The sequence below is a fragment of the Poecilia reticulata genome, linkage group LG22, assembly GCF_000633615.1.
Source record: "Poecilia reticulata strain Guanapo linkage group LG22, Guppy_female_1.0+MT, whole genome shotgun sequence".
Classification (NCBI taxonomy): Eukaryota; Metazoa; Chordata; class Actinopteri; order Cyprinodontiformes; family Poeciliidae; genus Poecilia; species Poecilia reticulata.
Genome location: NC_024352.1, coordinates 7421315 through 7438075, shown reverse-complemented (window position 1 = coordinate 7438075; position 16761 = coordinate 7421315). Strand labels below are relative to the sequence as shown.

The 16761-nt window shown below is 41.0% G+C and overlaps 1 protein-coding gene across 3 annotated transcripts in view; it reads right to left on the bottom strand.

Annotated features, from left to right (window-relative positions):
* Window positions 1-2069: 2069 nt before the first annotated feature.
* The window catches only part of slc7a14a (solute carrier family 7 member 14a), a 28493-nt gene continuing 13801 nt past the window's right edge, over window positions 2070-16761 (bottom strand). For 2 of the 3 annotated variants that reach the window (XM_008399181.2, XM_008399180.2), the window contains 8 exons: window positions 16442-16678; window positions 14918-15135; window positions 14564-14710; window positions 11173-11381; window positions 10945-11092; window positions 10069-10564; window positions 9761-9997; window positions 8112-8410 (listed from right to left, as the gene is read on the bottom strand). In XM_008399181.2, coding sequence (XP_008397403.1) covers window positions 8112-8410; window positions 9761-9997; window positions 10069-10564; window positions 10945-11092; window positions 11173-11381; window positions 14564-14710; window positions 14918-15135; window positions 16442-16678 — 1991 coding nt within the window. Of the gene's footprint in view, window positions 8411-9760; window positions 9998-10068; window positions 10565-10944; window positions 11093-11172; window positions 11382-14563; window positions 14711-14917; window positions 15136-16441; window positions 16679-16761 lie in introns of all 3 variants that reach the window. The other variant, XM_017302508.1, reaches the window with a different exon arrangement.

Here is a 16761-nt window from a genome sequence, read left to right as displayed (position 1 = left end):
TTAATTAGTTTATTTCTTAAAACTATTACACCAATGGATGTGATTTCTGAATGGAGCTACATCACTAAAATATAACAACCAAGTTCCTGAATTGTCGAAATTGGAGGCTCCTTCCTGTCTCTTTTAAAGACAAACCAGACGTCTGAACACTAAACAACATAAAACTCTACCAGTGTTAAATCAAACCATGTCTGGTTCTATTTCCAGAATGGTTTCTCCTGAGCTCAGCGGTTTTTTTAAGAGTGCAATTCTCTCATCTGCGGTTTTCTGATGTGATGATTTTATTTTTATCTCACTCGACATGTTTTAAACAGTAATAGAATGTTGCTTGCATACGTGAAATCCCGCGTGCACTGAGATAAGCGATAGCGCGTCTGGCGTGATACGATTTCCGCTGCAGATCGGTGACTCACATCGACTTTCTTGGCATATCCAAGTCTTTGTGCGAACAACATTAGCAATTTGCGGTGTATTTCTGTAATCTCTGTGACCTTGACTGAGATAAGCACAGAAGAATCTGTCCCACAGACTCGGCCTCCCAGTCTCTTCTGGTAACCACACACACACACACACACACACACAGTGGGTGATAACTGTGCCCGATGCGTCTACTCCTCTGCCCAAATCAAGGTCGCTGAGTCACTGCACAGACGAGAACATCGGGTGATTTCTCTTTGTCGTCAGCTTATCTTTAAACGGATACAAACGCGCGCGCACATCACTGATCTTCACTCGGTTACTGTTTCATTTTTACTTCTTCTGTGATTTCCTGGCATGTCTGCGGTTGCCGGTATGTCATCACAGCATCTGAACGTGCGTTCCCTGAAAGGGGAAACCATTCCTGGTACAGAGCCATCGACTTCAGAAGCGACAGATGGAAGGATCCTGAGCAAATAAGCTGTCCTGTGTTGATGGAATAATGATATTTAATGCACTATGATTAAACACATGGCAAAACTCCCCAGCTCTTTCTGCTTATTTAACTTTCTGCTTGAGTTTCTAGGATCCATAAGCGGTCGGTTAACTGCGTTGCATCGGGAACCGCTGCTATAACCTCCTCTTGTTTCCGAAACTAATGAAAGAAGTACAAAAAATGATACTTTTTAAGCGTTGCAGTAAGAGTTAAAACAGAGCGAATAATTTCACTATTACAGTTGAAGAAAATGGCTCCCACAGCATGACGCCGCCACCTCTTTGTTTCGTGGAGAGACTTGTTTTCCTTCACATACACTGTGGCGTGATTCATGTAAGATAACGAGTCATATTTTCATCCCATCTGCCCAGAATGCCTTCTTCCACATGTTTGGTGACTTTCCCTCATGAGGTTTTCTTGCCAATTGTCCTTAAAGGCCAGACTTGTGGAACCCGCAACTTACAAAATAAGCTGCTAGTTATATCTTCTTAGCTATTCTTATGTGTTAATTTAGGCGAGTCGCATATATCCTTAAGATTTATGTTTTTTAATTATCCTGCCATATTCAGATAATAGACTCAACACTCCTTCTTGAGAGATTTAAAACTCATAATACGGTTTAATATCCTGACTTTGCCTTAAAATCTCCTTTCCATTTCTCCTGGAAATGAGAAAGACCCCCCCCCCTCCCCCCACTCATAGCTTCTGTTGAGTTTGTCTTACAAAAAAAAAAAAAAACTTCCTAAGGATCATTACTGACTGCTACCTTGGTCTCCTTTACTTTGAGCATGCAGACCTGAACATGTTTTGACGTAGAATGCTTGTATGAAAAGTGGAAACAAAAGCTATTAATCCAAAGGCAACATTAGAAATCTTGTTGGAGCTCACTCTTCAAGTTCAGTGTCTGAATAATTTGAAGAGTTAAAATAAAGATTGGTAGAAAAAAATTAGCTACAGATTTTCATCTCGCTCGTCATGCAAACACGACATAATCTGGCTACTGGAAAAAATTATAACCCTGTATGAACTAAAACATGAAAATGTCTGAATGAACGTCGGTGCAATGCAACCATCTGGTTTGAAACTGCATGCAAGACTGAACGTGTGTGCACTTTATAGTCCGTGACTGCATGTCTCTATTTATTGCATATGTTAATAAATGAACAAACCTCTGTTTAATCTTTGCAATAAATAACTTTTCATTAATACATGGAAGCAATATTAACAGTTCAGCAAAAAAATGAAATAAAATATCGTGCACCTAGGATAAAAAGTTATCACAAATTCGAAAGAAACAAACACAACAATAATATACAGGTTTGTGGCAAATTTACAGGAGAGCAACAGAATATTTAGCCAACGCGAGGGAAGCCAATCTCAACAAGTCTTACACACACTGACTGGACACTTGGCCGCAAACATTGAACATGTGCAGAACATGGCATTCCTTCTCCAGCACAAAATCAACACAGAGTAGCTGACTTGAAAAGCAACAGTGGCAAAAGTCTAGATTATATAATTTTTTTTAAATGTAGTTTAGCTCTTATAGCCTGATAATAAAATAGTATCCAGCATTGTTTTCCTCTTCAGTTTGCCTAAACCATCTGAAGCCCTATCGACATGTACAGCAACCAATTCAAAGACAATTAAAGAAATTAGCTCTACATTTCTAGAGACTACATTTATTCAAAAAATAGATTTTAGCAGTTTATAGCAGGCCTCCTTGTGATTAAAGAAACACTCATGAAGGACAGACCAATAACCCCACCTAGTTCGGCTCGGCACGCCCACCCGAGGAGGTCGTGTAGATGGGAAACAGCTGTAGAAAAATACTCTCTCTCTCTGTTTTTTTTTTTTGTTTTTTTTGTCCGTCACTCTTCTTTAGCACTGTATTTTGTGTCTGGATCGTAGCTTTTGCTTGTAGCTGGTGACTCACAGAAAAACATTGCATTTCTGTCTCGTGATTTTCCTAATAAAAGAAATCATGGGTGTTTGTTGTAAAATAGCTTATAAGCTGATCATACCAAGGAAGTCGGCACTACTGCAGATAAGGAACTTTGATTTCTGTAAATTAAAAGTGAAAAAAACAAAACAAAGTACTTTGTCTTGGTTGTGGTTGAGAGGAGAAATTCACATAAAAAAAAAAAACAAAAACTGCTGGGTTGTTTCTTTAATCAGAATGCTAGAATAATGTTGTCAGGTAGTTCAAAATAGGTGGGAAAACAAACTTTTTTTGGGGTGAGAGAAGTTCTGAACTACACAAAGAACTGATCAAAACTTCTTCAACAGGACGAAATAAAAGCTACTAAGATGTGACTTGTTTTTTCTACGTGTCTGAGCCAAATGAATGACAGACTGAATCCATAGTTCGACTTTCCTTCCAATCACCACATCTGTAGCATCGGTTTGATGTGACTTTTAGAGCCAAACAAAACTGATCACGTGCAGAAAAGTGAGATTTTCAGCTACGTCCATTCACTACCACATTGTTTTACACAACCTCTGCGACGCCACCCGGTATGGTGGAAACCCACAACCAGATTGTGGTGAGCTGGTCCATGTTTGACTTTGCAAAAGGACCCTAATTGGTCTGTTTTTAAACCCAGCAGTTTTTAGTGTGTGTATTATAGATGTATGACAGGGTGTGAAGGAAGTCAGCCAGGAAATCAGACTGTTTGCTACATAGTTCTGTCAAATGGAGCCGTGGTTTCCATACCTAGAGGAGTGAACAAGTGGGTTTTTAAATGTTAGGTTGGAATAAACATAAATATATATTTAAAAAGAGAGAGATTATTAGAATGAACAAGAGAAGAATTCTAGGCAGTGCTTTTGGTAGCTAATTAAAAAAATAAAAATAAAACAAACAACAACAAAAAAAAATACGTGGTTCATGCTCTGAATCAAACCAGGGCTCCAAGGCAGATTAGAACTAAGCCTGAATTTGGTTTCGCCAAATGTCTATCGTGTCCCGTTGAGATCCGTAACCAACATGCAAGTACAATATTTAGAAACTGAACCTTGTGCACAAGAAACATGCTGGACATTCAGCAGACGGTCACATTTAGGCGCAGGCGTGGACCACGAGCAGACGTCAGAACACACAGTCACATACGTCTGCACTGCACATGCGTTCACGCAGTCTTTGATTCAAATATACAGAACAAAAAAAAACAGATGACTGTACAGTCCAGAATCTGAGACGTGGAATCAAATGAATCTGCATGTTTGTTTTTGGCTGTGACTGTAAAGCTTTTGAAAGTTATGAACAGAGACGGGGAGGAAACTGATGTGGTCATGTAAGATATTCCAACTGAGCATAGGGTTGGACCATATAGTCAAAATATCTTTTTTTTTTAATAGTAAAATCAAGAGCAATAATTTTCTACGCAAATGCATTTAAAGAAAAAAAAAACATTTAGGTCAGAGAACATTACTACAAATATATTTTTTCAGTTTACCTTAAAACCTAATTTCAAAGACAAAACAACACAACTCAAATAAAGAGCACTTTTTCTACTCAGTCTTGATGTAAAGGTACGTAAATATTATATCACAATTCGTGGGTTCGGTCTGAACACAATCTGAACTGATAAACAGCATCAAACCCAGCATGGGCAAAGGGAAATTATTTTTGAGAGATCCTTTGGCTGTAGCCGCTCAGACGTTTCTTCTGTCAAACTTCAAAGTCTTTAATGTCAATGTTACCACCACCTGTTGGTGGAGCACACCTATTAACTTCTAGTTGTTTTATTGTTTTCCTGACAGTCTAATAAACTGTGGACATTCACTTTTTTCCAACAATATAGAACAAAAGCATCTAGAAGTGCAGGTTGGCTCTAAAACTGATATTGAATTTGGTATTACAATACTAAATTCTAATTCTTCACAATTTGACGTTGTTATATAAAAGACAATAAACTGCACGTTTCAATGTGTGCAAATGCCAATACTTGCAGAGCAGAAATAGTTGCTAACTCTCCAGGTTCTCTGAATATGTTCATTTCTACACAACCTATGGTATTTTACAGTTATCTTCAGCTCTGACGGCTTCATTTTAATTTCCTTTAAAAAGGAAAATTGATGAGAAAATTCAAACCTTACGTTAAACCAGATCATGGTGATGTTCACATCCTTACCTTTGACAAGCCCTAGTTAAATACGACAGTAAGTTCATGAAACATTTGCATAAGAACGTTCCTTTAGCATTTCCTGAACCGCGAAGAAATTCCTTTTTGTCTTTCAAGCTTTCGATGATTATGGTGGGGGGAGAGGAGGACAGGTGGGACGGGTTTAGCGTGGCATCCTTAGATTTAGTGCATCAGACAAATAAGGCTTCCCTGAAAGGGACCAATGCAGCAACAGGGGCGCACAAGGAAAAGGTAGAGGGGCAACAATCGGGGCAGACAGCAGCACCAGAAGCAATTGAAGGAGAACACGCCCCCCACCTCCACCCTCAGCGTCATAGCATAACAATGAGCTATTTGGTTGTTTGTAAAAATCCCACTTACTGTATAAAGAAATATCTCTGCATATGTTTCTTTTTTGATGTAAAGCTCTTTCTCCAACAAGTGCTTGTCTTTTATTTTTAACTGCAACAACAAGCCCGCGTTTTGAATGCAATAATTTAATCTCTTTGGGACGTTGAGACAACTGTCCGTATATGCAACACACATAAAAAAAAAAAAAAGCATAAGAGTAAAAGTGTAGCTCATTTACTCTAGTCCGGGACAACACTGGAGCCGAACCACCAGCAGCAGAATGAGTGCTGGTTACGAATCAGATGGCGGATAGCGGAGACTATTAAATCAAAACGTAGCGAGCGAATCGACAGACCATAAGCAGATTGCTGTTGCGTTTCCAGAGCGCAAGTCGATCTTTGGTGGCCTATTACTTGCGACTCGGAGAGGTTACTTTCTGCCGACGTGGCCCGATTGATATCAAGAGGGGAGTGAGATGGTAAATGAAAAATGAAAGAGCTGGACTGGAGAAAAAAAAAAAGTCAGATGGAAATTTGCAAAGATAAAGTGACGGAAACCCATGAAGGAGGAGGAGAGAAGAGATTATATAAATAGGAAGGATTCGATTTCAGCGTCTCTTTTCTCCTCACCGATAAAAAAGTTAACAAAAAAAAATTAAATAAACTTTCCAAAAACTAAAGAGAGAATGAATTACTTACAGGTCTGACAAAGAGAGAGAACCTCATAAGCTTGAATACAAAAAGCACACAGAAAACACTGCAGGTCGCCAACTAGGACTCAACCTATTCTCTCGGTCTGTGCATATCTACCGGGTCTAATCTCTACAACTTGATTGGCAATTCTCGTTGCACATTTTGTTTTTGGTAGCAGGTGGATGGATTTCAGTTCCATGCGAGGGAACAACAAAATGTATTTTGAAAATTAAAAATCCTGAAGAGCCCACTCGGTGCAAACACGGACAGAGAAATTCACATGAAACTCAAGTTTGAGTGCACTTCCTGTACAATGCCTTGTAAAAGTATGTATGTATGTTTACATTTTGCAAACTTCATCTTTCTGTACTGTATTGAGAATTTGTGTGATAGACAAATACAAAGTAGTGCGACATTAGGAAACATTAGAGAACAAACAGCATCATGAAGAGCAAGAAAAGTGCCAGTCAGGGCAGAGATGTAGTTGTAGGAATGCCTAAAGCAAGGGTAGGCCAATAAAAAGTCTTTAAGTATTTGAAGATTACACAAAGTTCTGTTTAATCCATCAATCAAAAATGGGAAGAGTGACATAAATGCAAACACATGAAGACTTGGCCATAAACCTAAACCTAGCAGGGGAGTATTATCAGAGAAGCAGCCAAGAGGCCCGTGGCAACAATGAAGGAGCCGCAGAGACCCACACCTCAGGAATAAGAATCTGCTCAAATGGCAACTATTAGCTGTGAAGTCCACAAATCTGGGATTTGGGGAAAAGGGGAGAGAAGTAGTAAGCAGTAGGAAGTCCCATTTGCAGTTTGCCATCAGCCTTAGGAGACACCAAAATGTCTAAACACCCCTCTACTCCCCTCCCACCCGACCATGGTGAATAATAAGCTAGAAAGAGTTGAAGGACAGTGGGTGGAGTTAAAAAAAAAAGGAAACCTGAAAGTTAACCTGTTTGAAGGATTCCACAAACACAAAACAGCAGGGAAAGACTTTCCAGCAATTCCAGATCTTCCAACAATTCCAGCTGAATCTGCAGAGGATTGGTTTGACAACAAGTTCTACTTTGTTTTGCTCTGTCACTTAAAACCCAAATAAAATAGGCTGAAGCCTGTAATTGGAACGTATCAGAAATATGGGAAGTTCATTGTTTGTGAATACTTTTGCAAGGCACAGTACAACAGAACGCACACATACACAGGCCAAACAAAAAAACAAAAATCAAAGTAGAGAACTGACACGACCAGAAAAAACACACATAGTTGATGAAGGCACTATTACAAGCAAAGTCCAAGAACTAGTCGTCACAGAAAACATCGACACCCTTTACCCCAAATCCCCCGGTGGAAACCCCCTCAGGCTAGATGTTCAGCTTAGGTTTAAGAATGTGTTTTAGACAAATTCTTCAGGTTTTTGTACAAAAGCTGAAAACAGACAGTCAGACTTTGCCATCGGAAAGCCTTTGTATTAATCACGCTGCCATGATAGTTTCCTGCCTGTCTGCCTGTGCTGGAACAGGAAGACAGTTGCTGACTCATCTACGACCCTCTCATCACCCTTCATTTCTCTCCTGTGCCAAAGTTCTTGACTACACAGTTAAAAAGTTGCTCGGTACAGCATGTCGTTTCTCCACTTCCATCACCAAAACACAAATCTCTCACTTTGTTCGCACTTTTCTCAGATGTCCTCCTTTATTTGGGAAGTTGATTAAAGAGACCGGATCTGTGAAAGTGTGAAGACATTTATGTCCACATTTGTGTGTGTGTGTGGGGGGGGAGGCAGCATCCCAGGCGAAGTTGACGAAGGTAAAAGACAAACCGTTCTACTAACCAAAAACCATCTAGCCCAGGGGGGTTTGATACGTAAAACAAATACACACTCGTGCAAGCATGCAAACACGCGCTCACACACACACACACACACTCGCGCGCCCCGTAATCAGTCGTGCACTCGCACACGGCCTCTTCCCTCCCCCAGGCATCAGACAAGGCAGTACATTCAATGTAACACAGAAGTCAGTCCCCTTCAGAAGTCCATGGGATCCTCCTCCGCTAGGCCGTTGTTAGCAATGGTTCTGCCTCCACCTTTCGACGAAATCCCGTCACTTTCAGGTTTCGCCTTTGGAGGTGGAGTCGCCTCTAATCCTCCGCCGGGCGCGCCCCAGGCGTCAGTGGCGGGGGGGTAGAAGTCGTCGTCGAAGCCGCAGAAGCCTTCGTCCACGCCCTGATCGTAGCGCTGGTAGGTGGAGGCGTGCACCTCGTTCTCTCTGGCCGTGATCTCCAGAGTGCTGTTCCACATGCCGTAGCCGAAGTAGATAAGCACACCTTGAAGGGATACATGGAAACATCTCACTGAACATAGAAGAAACAAAGTATGAAAGAGCGGGCAGGAGGAGTGACTTTTTCCACTGATGTCTAAAATGCTCGAGTATCAAATTTCGCACAAACAATCTGAGATCATCAAGTAAATATAAGCTTCATGCGCAATGAGAAACTGTTAATTTTTACTGAACATAAGCATGACCTATCATGACCACAAAAAATTAAAATCAGTCAAATTTTTGTTTTTTACATTACTTTTAACCAATTACTTGTAAAGAACAGCTCAAACATATCTAACACTTTGTTCTAGTTTTCCTTATGTCTGCGTGAATCTTTTTAAATGGTACTCCACCACCTTTTGTCACATTACAATCACAAACTTCAATGTGTTTAAATGGGATTTTATGTTCCGACACAAAGGATATCAAAGTGTGCAGTTTGCTACAAACCAGATTGGCTGCACAACAAACAAGTGGAACAAGGAGCTTTGGTTAAACACAAATTTACTTTTTTGTCCTTAACGCATAATTTGCACTGCGCATTACCCAGAGCAACTGCTTTGTGTTTGTATGAAACAACGTGAAGAACTGGAAAGCTGGTGTAAACTGATACAAAGTTGAACTGAATGGAATACAAGGTAATCCTGAAAGAAAGCTTGGAAAAAAGTTGCTAAATGATTGTGATTTGGGCAGTGGCTCGCCTCGAGCAGGACGACGACCTCAGACATACAAGTTATGTAATGGAATTGTTTAGATCAAATCGTCCGCCTGTGTTGGGATGGTCTAGTTAAAGTCCAGAACAAAATTATATCAAGAATATGTGGCAAGACTTAAAACATTTCTGCTCACAGGTGGCCCCGTTAAATCTAACTGAACTCAGCGTATTTACAACGAATAATAAGAAAGAATAGATTATTGTTGGCTTTGATTCTACGAGTGCCACATTTTTTACACCTTATTTGGTAAACTTGCCACTGGGTTGTGTACTCTGCCAATAACATAAATTTGAGATTACAGCCAAAACGTCATCAAATCTGAGAAAACAAGAAAAATAGAGAAAACTACAGGTTTACTCAATAAAGTTTAAAAAATTAGCTTACAACCGAGGAAGAAATGAAAAGAAAACCCGATACGCTTTTGTTCCGGCTAAAGAAATAAACGTTGGGGTTTCTTGGCAAATTGAGCCATTAAATGAATAATATCTTCTGTTATTGGAAGCAATCTGAGCAGAGTTATTGCTTGAAACCAAAACATTGGTTTCCATCTGTCCTGGATAATACCTGGATTCTCTCCGTATCAGACTTTTTTTTTTTTTTCTGGCAAACAAAAAGTCTTCGTGAAAGTGTCTGCTTACCAATGAGGCACCAGATTGAAAATCGGATCCAGGTGATGGCAGAGAGCTTAAGCATGAGGTAGATGTTGACCAGCATGGCTGAAGCAGGTACGAATGGCACACAGGGAGCCATGTAAGGCAGCCGCTTAGGGTTTTCTGGCTGCTGGAGGATGATGATGATCAGCAGGGCAATGAAGATGATGAAGAAGATTAGTAGGAGCAAGGCCCACCAACGACCTTCTGTGATAAAGTCAGCTCCTGAAACAGAGGGAACAAACTGTGATTGGACCCTCGTACCTCGGACGAAAGCATCGCTGATTTATTCCTACCAAAAATGATGAAGGAGCAGAAAGCGAAGAACAAGACGAACAGCAGCAGCACGCACACGGTGACGGTTTTCCCCGTGACCAGAGTTGGCCTGTCCATTTTCCCAGGGAGGCCTAGACGGATTCTCAGCGTGTAGTAGCGAGGTCCGATCAGCTTCTTGAGCCGTCGAGACATCCCTCCTTCTGACTCCTCTGCTTCGATGCCGGTTGCCATATCCACCGTGCCGTAGTTGGGATGGCTGGCGCTGTACGCATTTTTGTCCGGTTTCCCAATCAGCATCTCGTTGTCGCCCAGCGACGGCAGGTTTTTGGCCCCGCAGGTGTTCGTGATCTGACCGCCGTACTCGTCGGCCTCGCTGGTCGGCGAGCAAGCGTCTTTCTCGCACTCGGCCAGAATGCCTTCCTTTTTCTTCTTGTTCTGCTCCTCGGAGAGAAAGTTCACAAAGCCGTGGATGTCGCCCTCGGGTTGGTAACGCAACAGGAGCACGCAAAGGCTTACCTGCGCAGAGAGAGAGAGAGAAGTCCATTAATTGGAGGACAGAAAAACGCCACTGCTTGCAGCAAGTACGAGACATGCTAGTGCATTAGGTGTGTTGTTACACTAGTACGATGCACCGGGTTTAACCGTATTTGGGTTTAACCCTGCCTGCTGGTGGTGGAAAGCTCTCCTGAATATGCCGGGCCATAAAATGGCGAACCCCACCAACTCAGGCTCCATACGGCTCAATGCAAACAAGGCATAAGTTTAGTTACGGAATCCAAAGCAGCTAAAGAATTGAAAGTTAAGAAGGACAAAAGCAGAAAAAGAACGCGTCCTCTTTTGTGGTTAGATATTACACATATAAAAACACGTTCCAAGCACCGGTACTTATCACTCACTAGAGTGTAGGCCAGCAAGGTGCCAATGGACATCATTTCTATCAGGTCTCTGAGGCTGACCAGAAGGGACAGAAGGGCAGCCAGAAACCCAGACACCACACAGGCCACAGCAGGGGTTTCCGTGTATGAAGAAACGTTGGCCAGGAACCTACACACACAGAGCGGTAAAGATGTGTCGTTTCTCCAGGCACGAAAACTAAACGACATACAGCAAGAGCATAGACTTACTTAAACAGAAGACCATCCCCTGCCATAGCATAGATGACCCTCGGCATGGGAAACAGGGAGCCCAGGAGGGACACAGTGAGTCCAGCTATGGACCCCACAGCAACTATGTATTTTGCGAACATGCAGCCGTGCATGGAGAACATCTCCATCAGCGGGGCGTCTGCATCGATTTCATTGTACGGGACCATAAGCGTCAGTATCACAGAGACCTGAAGGAAAGGCACAAATACGGTGTTGCTATAGTGCATGAGAATGCTGCAACCTTTAGCTTTTGACAAACATGAGGACATTTAACCATTTTACAATGCAAAAATACACAAAAACCGTCAAATTCTTACTGAAATATGAAGCAAAAACCTTTCATGAGAGAGAACATTTTTTTGCAAGGTCCTTTTCTGACTCAGTCGAAGGACATTTTATTAGACTCTAGCTGCTGCTGAATGAGAACTACAGTCTTACAGTTTGGCTTTACAGTAATATCGTGCTCAGCTCTCCCCATCGCATGCAAATTGCTCATTAGTCATTATTCGCTCTGTTTCTGTGTGTCTTGTCTGGATGTTTTTGTCCTTGCGTCTGATGTGTGAAATCACGCAGGGCCATCTGTCACAGTTGCTGTGCTGCAAAAGAGCTGGATTTGCATAACCGCTACAGAAAAGAGAGAGTGATTAGAAAGATGAACCCCACACAGCTGAAATAAAGAAATGGGTTTCAGTTAAAGATTTAGCCCCCCTGGCAGGAAATGTCATTAGCACATTTTTACACCACTGCTCTGTTTGGAAACTACTAATAGCTCAGCGAGCATACACGTTGGATTATAGGTGACGGCACATTTATTGGTACCTCTGATAAATATGTTAGACACGTTAACAGGCTTAATGTCACCCTGAAATCATTATTTTTTTAAATTATTTTAGTTTCAGGGCATTTATTTAATCAGGAAGAAAATTAAGAAACAAATATTCTTTTGGTGAAAAACTCACTTACTAGCATTTATTGCATGTTTTCATTGACTTTTTTTTTATATTACTTGACTGTTTAGGTTGATTAGAGTCAACCTAAACTTTCTGTTTCTCTGGAGTTTAAATATTGTGTAAGAGAAAGGCACATACTTTTTAACAACTCCCCAAAACAGGAAATATAAAAGAACATCAAGGAAGACCTATGTTGCCTACAGTAAGTGAGAAACTGTTGGAATGACAATATGTGCTTTATTAATCTTGCCTATATCCACAGCCAGAGCAATAATAATAAAAAGTTTAAAACAACCAGAAGACCGACATGTTTACCTCATCACCACACAAGTCGAGGTGGTTAAAATGAAATAAATGAATAATGCTAGCATAAAAATGTAGAAAAGCGCCTGATACCTTGTCAGGTGTTATGGCATACATGGCTGTACAAAATATTAACAGCAGCAGGGGTGATGCATTTAATTTTATGGTTGAAAATTACATCAGAAATGTGCTTAAAATTAAAGAAATTTTCAGCGTGACGTTATTCTACTGCAATAAAACCTGCTGAATCTTTAGCATAGTGTCAGTAAGTCTGGCAAAAAAATTATTATTGATTGATTGTACTCTTAGGTTTGGCACCACTATTGAACATAGTTAATATTAGCACAACAGAGTCCCGTCTCCTGTTTTACATTAGATGCAGATGGAATTGCTAAAAATATAGTTGCTAAAGGTAACTGTAACTCATCGGAAGGAAAATTAGGGATAACGCTTTGGAGCTGTGCAGTTTTTGACCATTCTTAAATTTTAATGACCCTAATAATGACCCTAATGATCACCTAATCCTTCAGTCAAGCTGGAGCAGTGAAGTCCTCACCAGTAAACACAGACTATGTAGGATCTCACTTCCCTTAGTCAGCGCAATCGAGATTCTAAACTTTAGATTTTAGGGAATAACTGTGATGATTTTATGCTTTAAAGCATAAAATCATCACAGTTATTCCCTAAAATCTTAGAATTTTAGCATTTTTCTCAAGATCCATTCTAAAAATCTTCCGTCATAAGAAAACTTATCGACCTATCATGTTATGCTATGGTTGTTTCAGTAGATATTATCCATAAGCCAATTAACATTTACAAAACAACCAATATTAGAAAGCATTTACTATAAAAAAGCCCGTCTGTGTTTCAAGACAAAGTATAAAGAAGACCTCAGCCATCAAGCTTAAACTCAAATTTGATCCATTTATTATTATTTTTTTTTTGTAAAAGAACAGTTTGTTCCTGACTGCCATTATGAGTCATTTAATAACAACAACTAAATAATATGGTTATGAATAACTATACCTGGAATACTCATCAGAGAAACAAGTGAAAATAAGAATTTCTACCGTTGTAGAAATGAAAAAGTTTGCTACGGTCTGTAACTCCAGCATATTTCAGAATCTCTGTCGCCAAAGAATTGAGTCAGTAACTTCACTCTGGATCTACAGAAGCCTCGCGGGAGCAGGAACGTTTCTCCCGGATGCCGGCAGCGTGAGGCAGATCAAAGACAGGCAGAGGTTAAAAATAGGGGGAAAACATTTTTCCGAGCTCATGGTAGGGGTAACGTGTGGAAGCTGATGTGACAGGGAGACACGATCTAAAACTGATGTAATCTTTGCTTCAGGTAAAATCTGAAAAAAATAAAATAAAATAAAAAATCTTGTGTTTTAATTGGTTGATATTCCCCAGAACCCACAGCAACATCCACTCACTACACACAAGGCGACCCTGTGTTGTCTGAGCTGAATACATGATTGTGGTGGAGATGCACTCTGCCACATTTGGCTCTTTTCTTCTCTCTGTCTGGAATACGACATTCGGGACGACCTTCTCAGTTCGTACTCATAGGATTCATGGGAACTGAAAGTATAAGTTGAAATTTAGGATGTGAAGATCAGGAATAAATATGAATTTATAACTGGAAGTAAAACATTGCTTTGTCTATACAGAAATGAGAAAAACGCAGGACACCCGTATCCATATGTTTTTGCTATAATATTTAGACGTATTAATGTTGTACTGAGGCGTACAAGTAAGATTAAAGTGACATAAGTAAGCAATAAAAATAAAGACTTTTCTTTTCTTCTAAAAACTGATGTGGGGAAAAAAAGTTAGGATATCACATTTTGATTTCCTTTAAAATTACACACAGACATAACACCATAAGTGAGGATGATCAAATCATCCTTACTTAGACTTCTTAATTGAATTTGGCGTAGTCATTAATGGCAACCATGGTGATAATGTGGTTTTCAGAAGAAAATTATGAAGGGAATAATAAAAAAAATTCCAAAAAACAAAAACTGCAGCAGTGATGCTTGATAAAGAAAAAAGAAAGAAGCAAAAGTTGAGTCCAAAATACTCTTAGAGAATTACAAATTGAAGTAACTCACGGAGACGTAGGCAGTGAGGCAGGTGATGAGTGAGGCAGTGATGGCGTAGGGGATGGAGGTGTTGGGGCTTTTGGCCTCTTCTCCTGTTGTAGCGATGATGTCAAACCCGATGAAGGCATAGAAGCAGGTGGCTGCACCCTGCATCACCTGCACCACCACACAAAACGAAAGCGTAGCTCATAAAAAGATGGCCGGCCCTGCATGCACTTGGACGCTTCGGATTGTAGTTGACACATTGTCACTCGCATTCATGAGCGCCCGTGGTAAACATGTCAAAAAAAAATCGGGTCTTACTGCAGAATCAAAATCCATGCATCAATGGCGATAAGTGCGGCTGCGAGTGTGCATGCGTACCCCTGACCAGCCAAAGGGGAGGAATCTCCCTTCATCCCAGTTCTCTCCGTTGACAAAGAACAGCCCGGCGATCATCATGAGAACCCAGACGATGAGGTTGATGATGTTCAGTGCGTTGTTGAAGCCGACAGAGTTCTTCACTCCCAGAGCCACGATCACTGTCACCAGCAAGGCTATCAGCAGGGCCAGCAGATCTGGGTATGACTGCTCCCCTTTACCTAGAAGTAACACACACGCACACACACACGCGCACACACACGCGCACACGCACACACCCCAAAGCATTATGATATATCAATGTATTTCATTAAGCAGCTGTGGTAACAACTAGATTAAAGATTCCATGTACAAAACAAAACAACAAAAGCAAACTAAATTTCAGCTTGTAACTAATTCATGTGTATCGCAAATCTTTACATTTGTGTTGGACAGACATTTTAAAGGCCCAAAATTAAGAGTACGTTCACGAACACGAGGAGTCTGTTCACACATTTCACCAGAACTGCGTATTTTTAGCAAGATTCCACGACTCCCCCTGGGTGGGGAGGAAAAATTCACCAGCTGGAAAGGGAAACAACACTTTTCAAATAAACCGTGGAACAGCTGGCCACGCTGCAAGCCATGTGACCACTCCCACCACGTTGTCGGTGTCCACTGGCAAATTCAGCTGGGTCTGCCAGAGGCGTGTGCAAAGGGAAGGGCACGACATGGTTTGGCTGTTGAGCTGAGGTTACTTTGGGTCAGATGGTGGAACTGCTTTAGACTGGCTGTGTTCATCAAAGTAGGAATCCGACAAGTCAGTGACAGTGAGGCTGACGGAGCGACGGCTCAGAAACAAAGCTGTTTGCACCAAAGAGAGCAGCCTTCTTCACATGGCTTCAAACTGGAAAGCTATGTTTGAGGATTTATTTTCATAATTCAAGATGGAGCAGCAGATGCTAGTTTTCATTAGGTCTTGGCTTCTATGACTGGCATTAAGATGGCATAGAACTACTCCTGCCAAAATTTAGGGTAAAAAAAGAAAAAAAAAAGCTCAGCTTGTGTAGTTTTTGCTTTTCATCGTCAGGATGCAAAATATTTAATTTTGCCAAATCCGACCAAGAAATTTCTGCTTTTAAGTGCACAAATGGCACCAAGGGAGAGAGTTTCCTAAACCTCTCCAACCAGGACTGTTTTATCTTCCATTCCGAGGGCTTGTTTTCTGATTCTTTGACAAAAAAATACCATCTCTTTGATAAATATTTCATAAACCAAGCCTGTTGTTTCAAATGAACACAGGGTTGGATCGGTCTGTGTCGTTTTCAGAACTGGGTTAGCAAAGATAACAAGCCAAAAGGTGGAACCTTGAAGCATCTGACATTGACTGACAAGCTGTGTGTTATGATTACCCAGACATGGCAAAACTAAAAACTCAACCAGTCACTATCATTTCCATTTCATGAAATTCATGAATCAGCCAACATGAAATAAAACCAATGAACACACAGACAAAAAGATAAAGCCCAACCAAAAGCGGCCTCTTACCCAAGCCGTTGAGCGTGCCGATATGTGAAATCATGAAGTTGCTGATGCTGTGATTGGCCAGAGAGTCCGCCATGCTGCTGAGAGCCGACGCCCCCGCTGCCGTGCCGATCAGATACTCCAGGATTAAGTTCCAGCCGATGAAAAAAGCCACGCACTCTCCAACGGTTACGTAGCTGTATGTGTAGGCAGAACCTGTGGTCTTAGGCACACGCACCCCAAACTCTGCATAACACACTCCTTCAGTAAAGAGAAGAAGACACACACACACACAGGCACCCTCTTTGATATACTGCAAGGAGTAAAAGGCCGAGTTTAGGGAA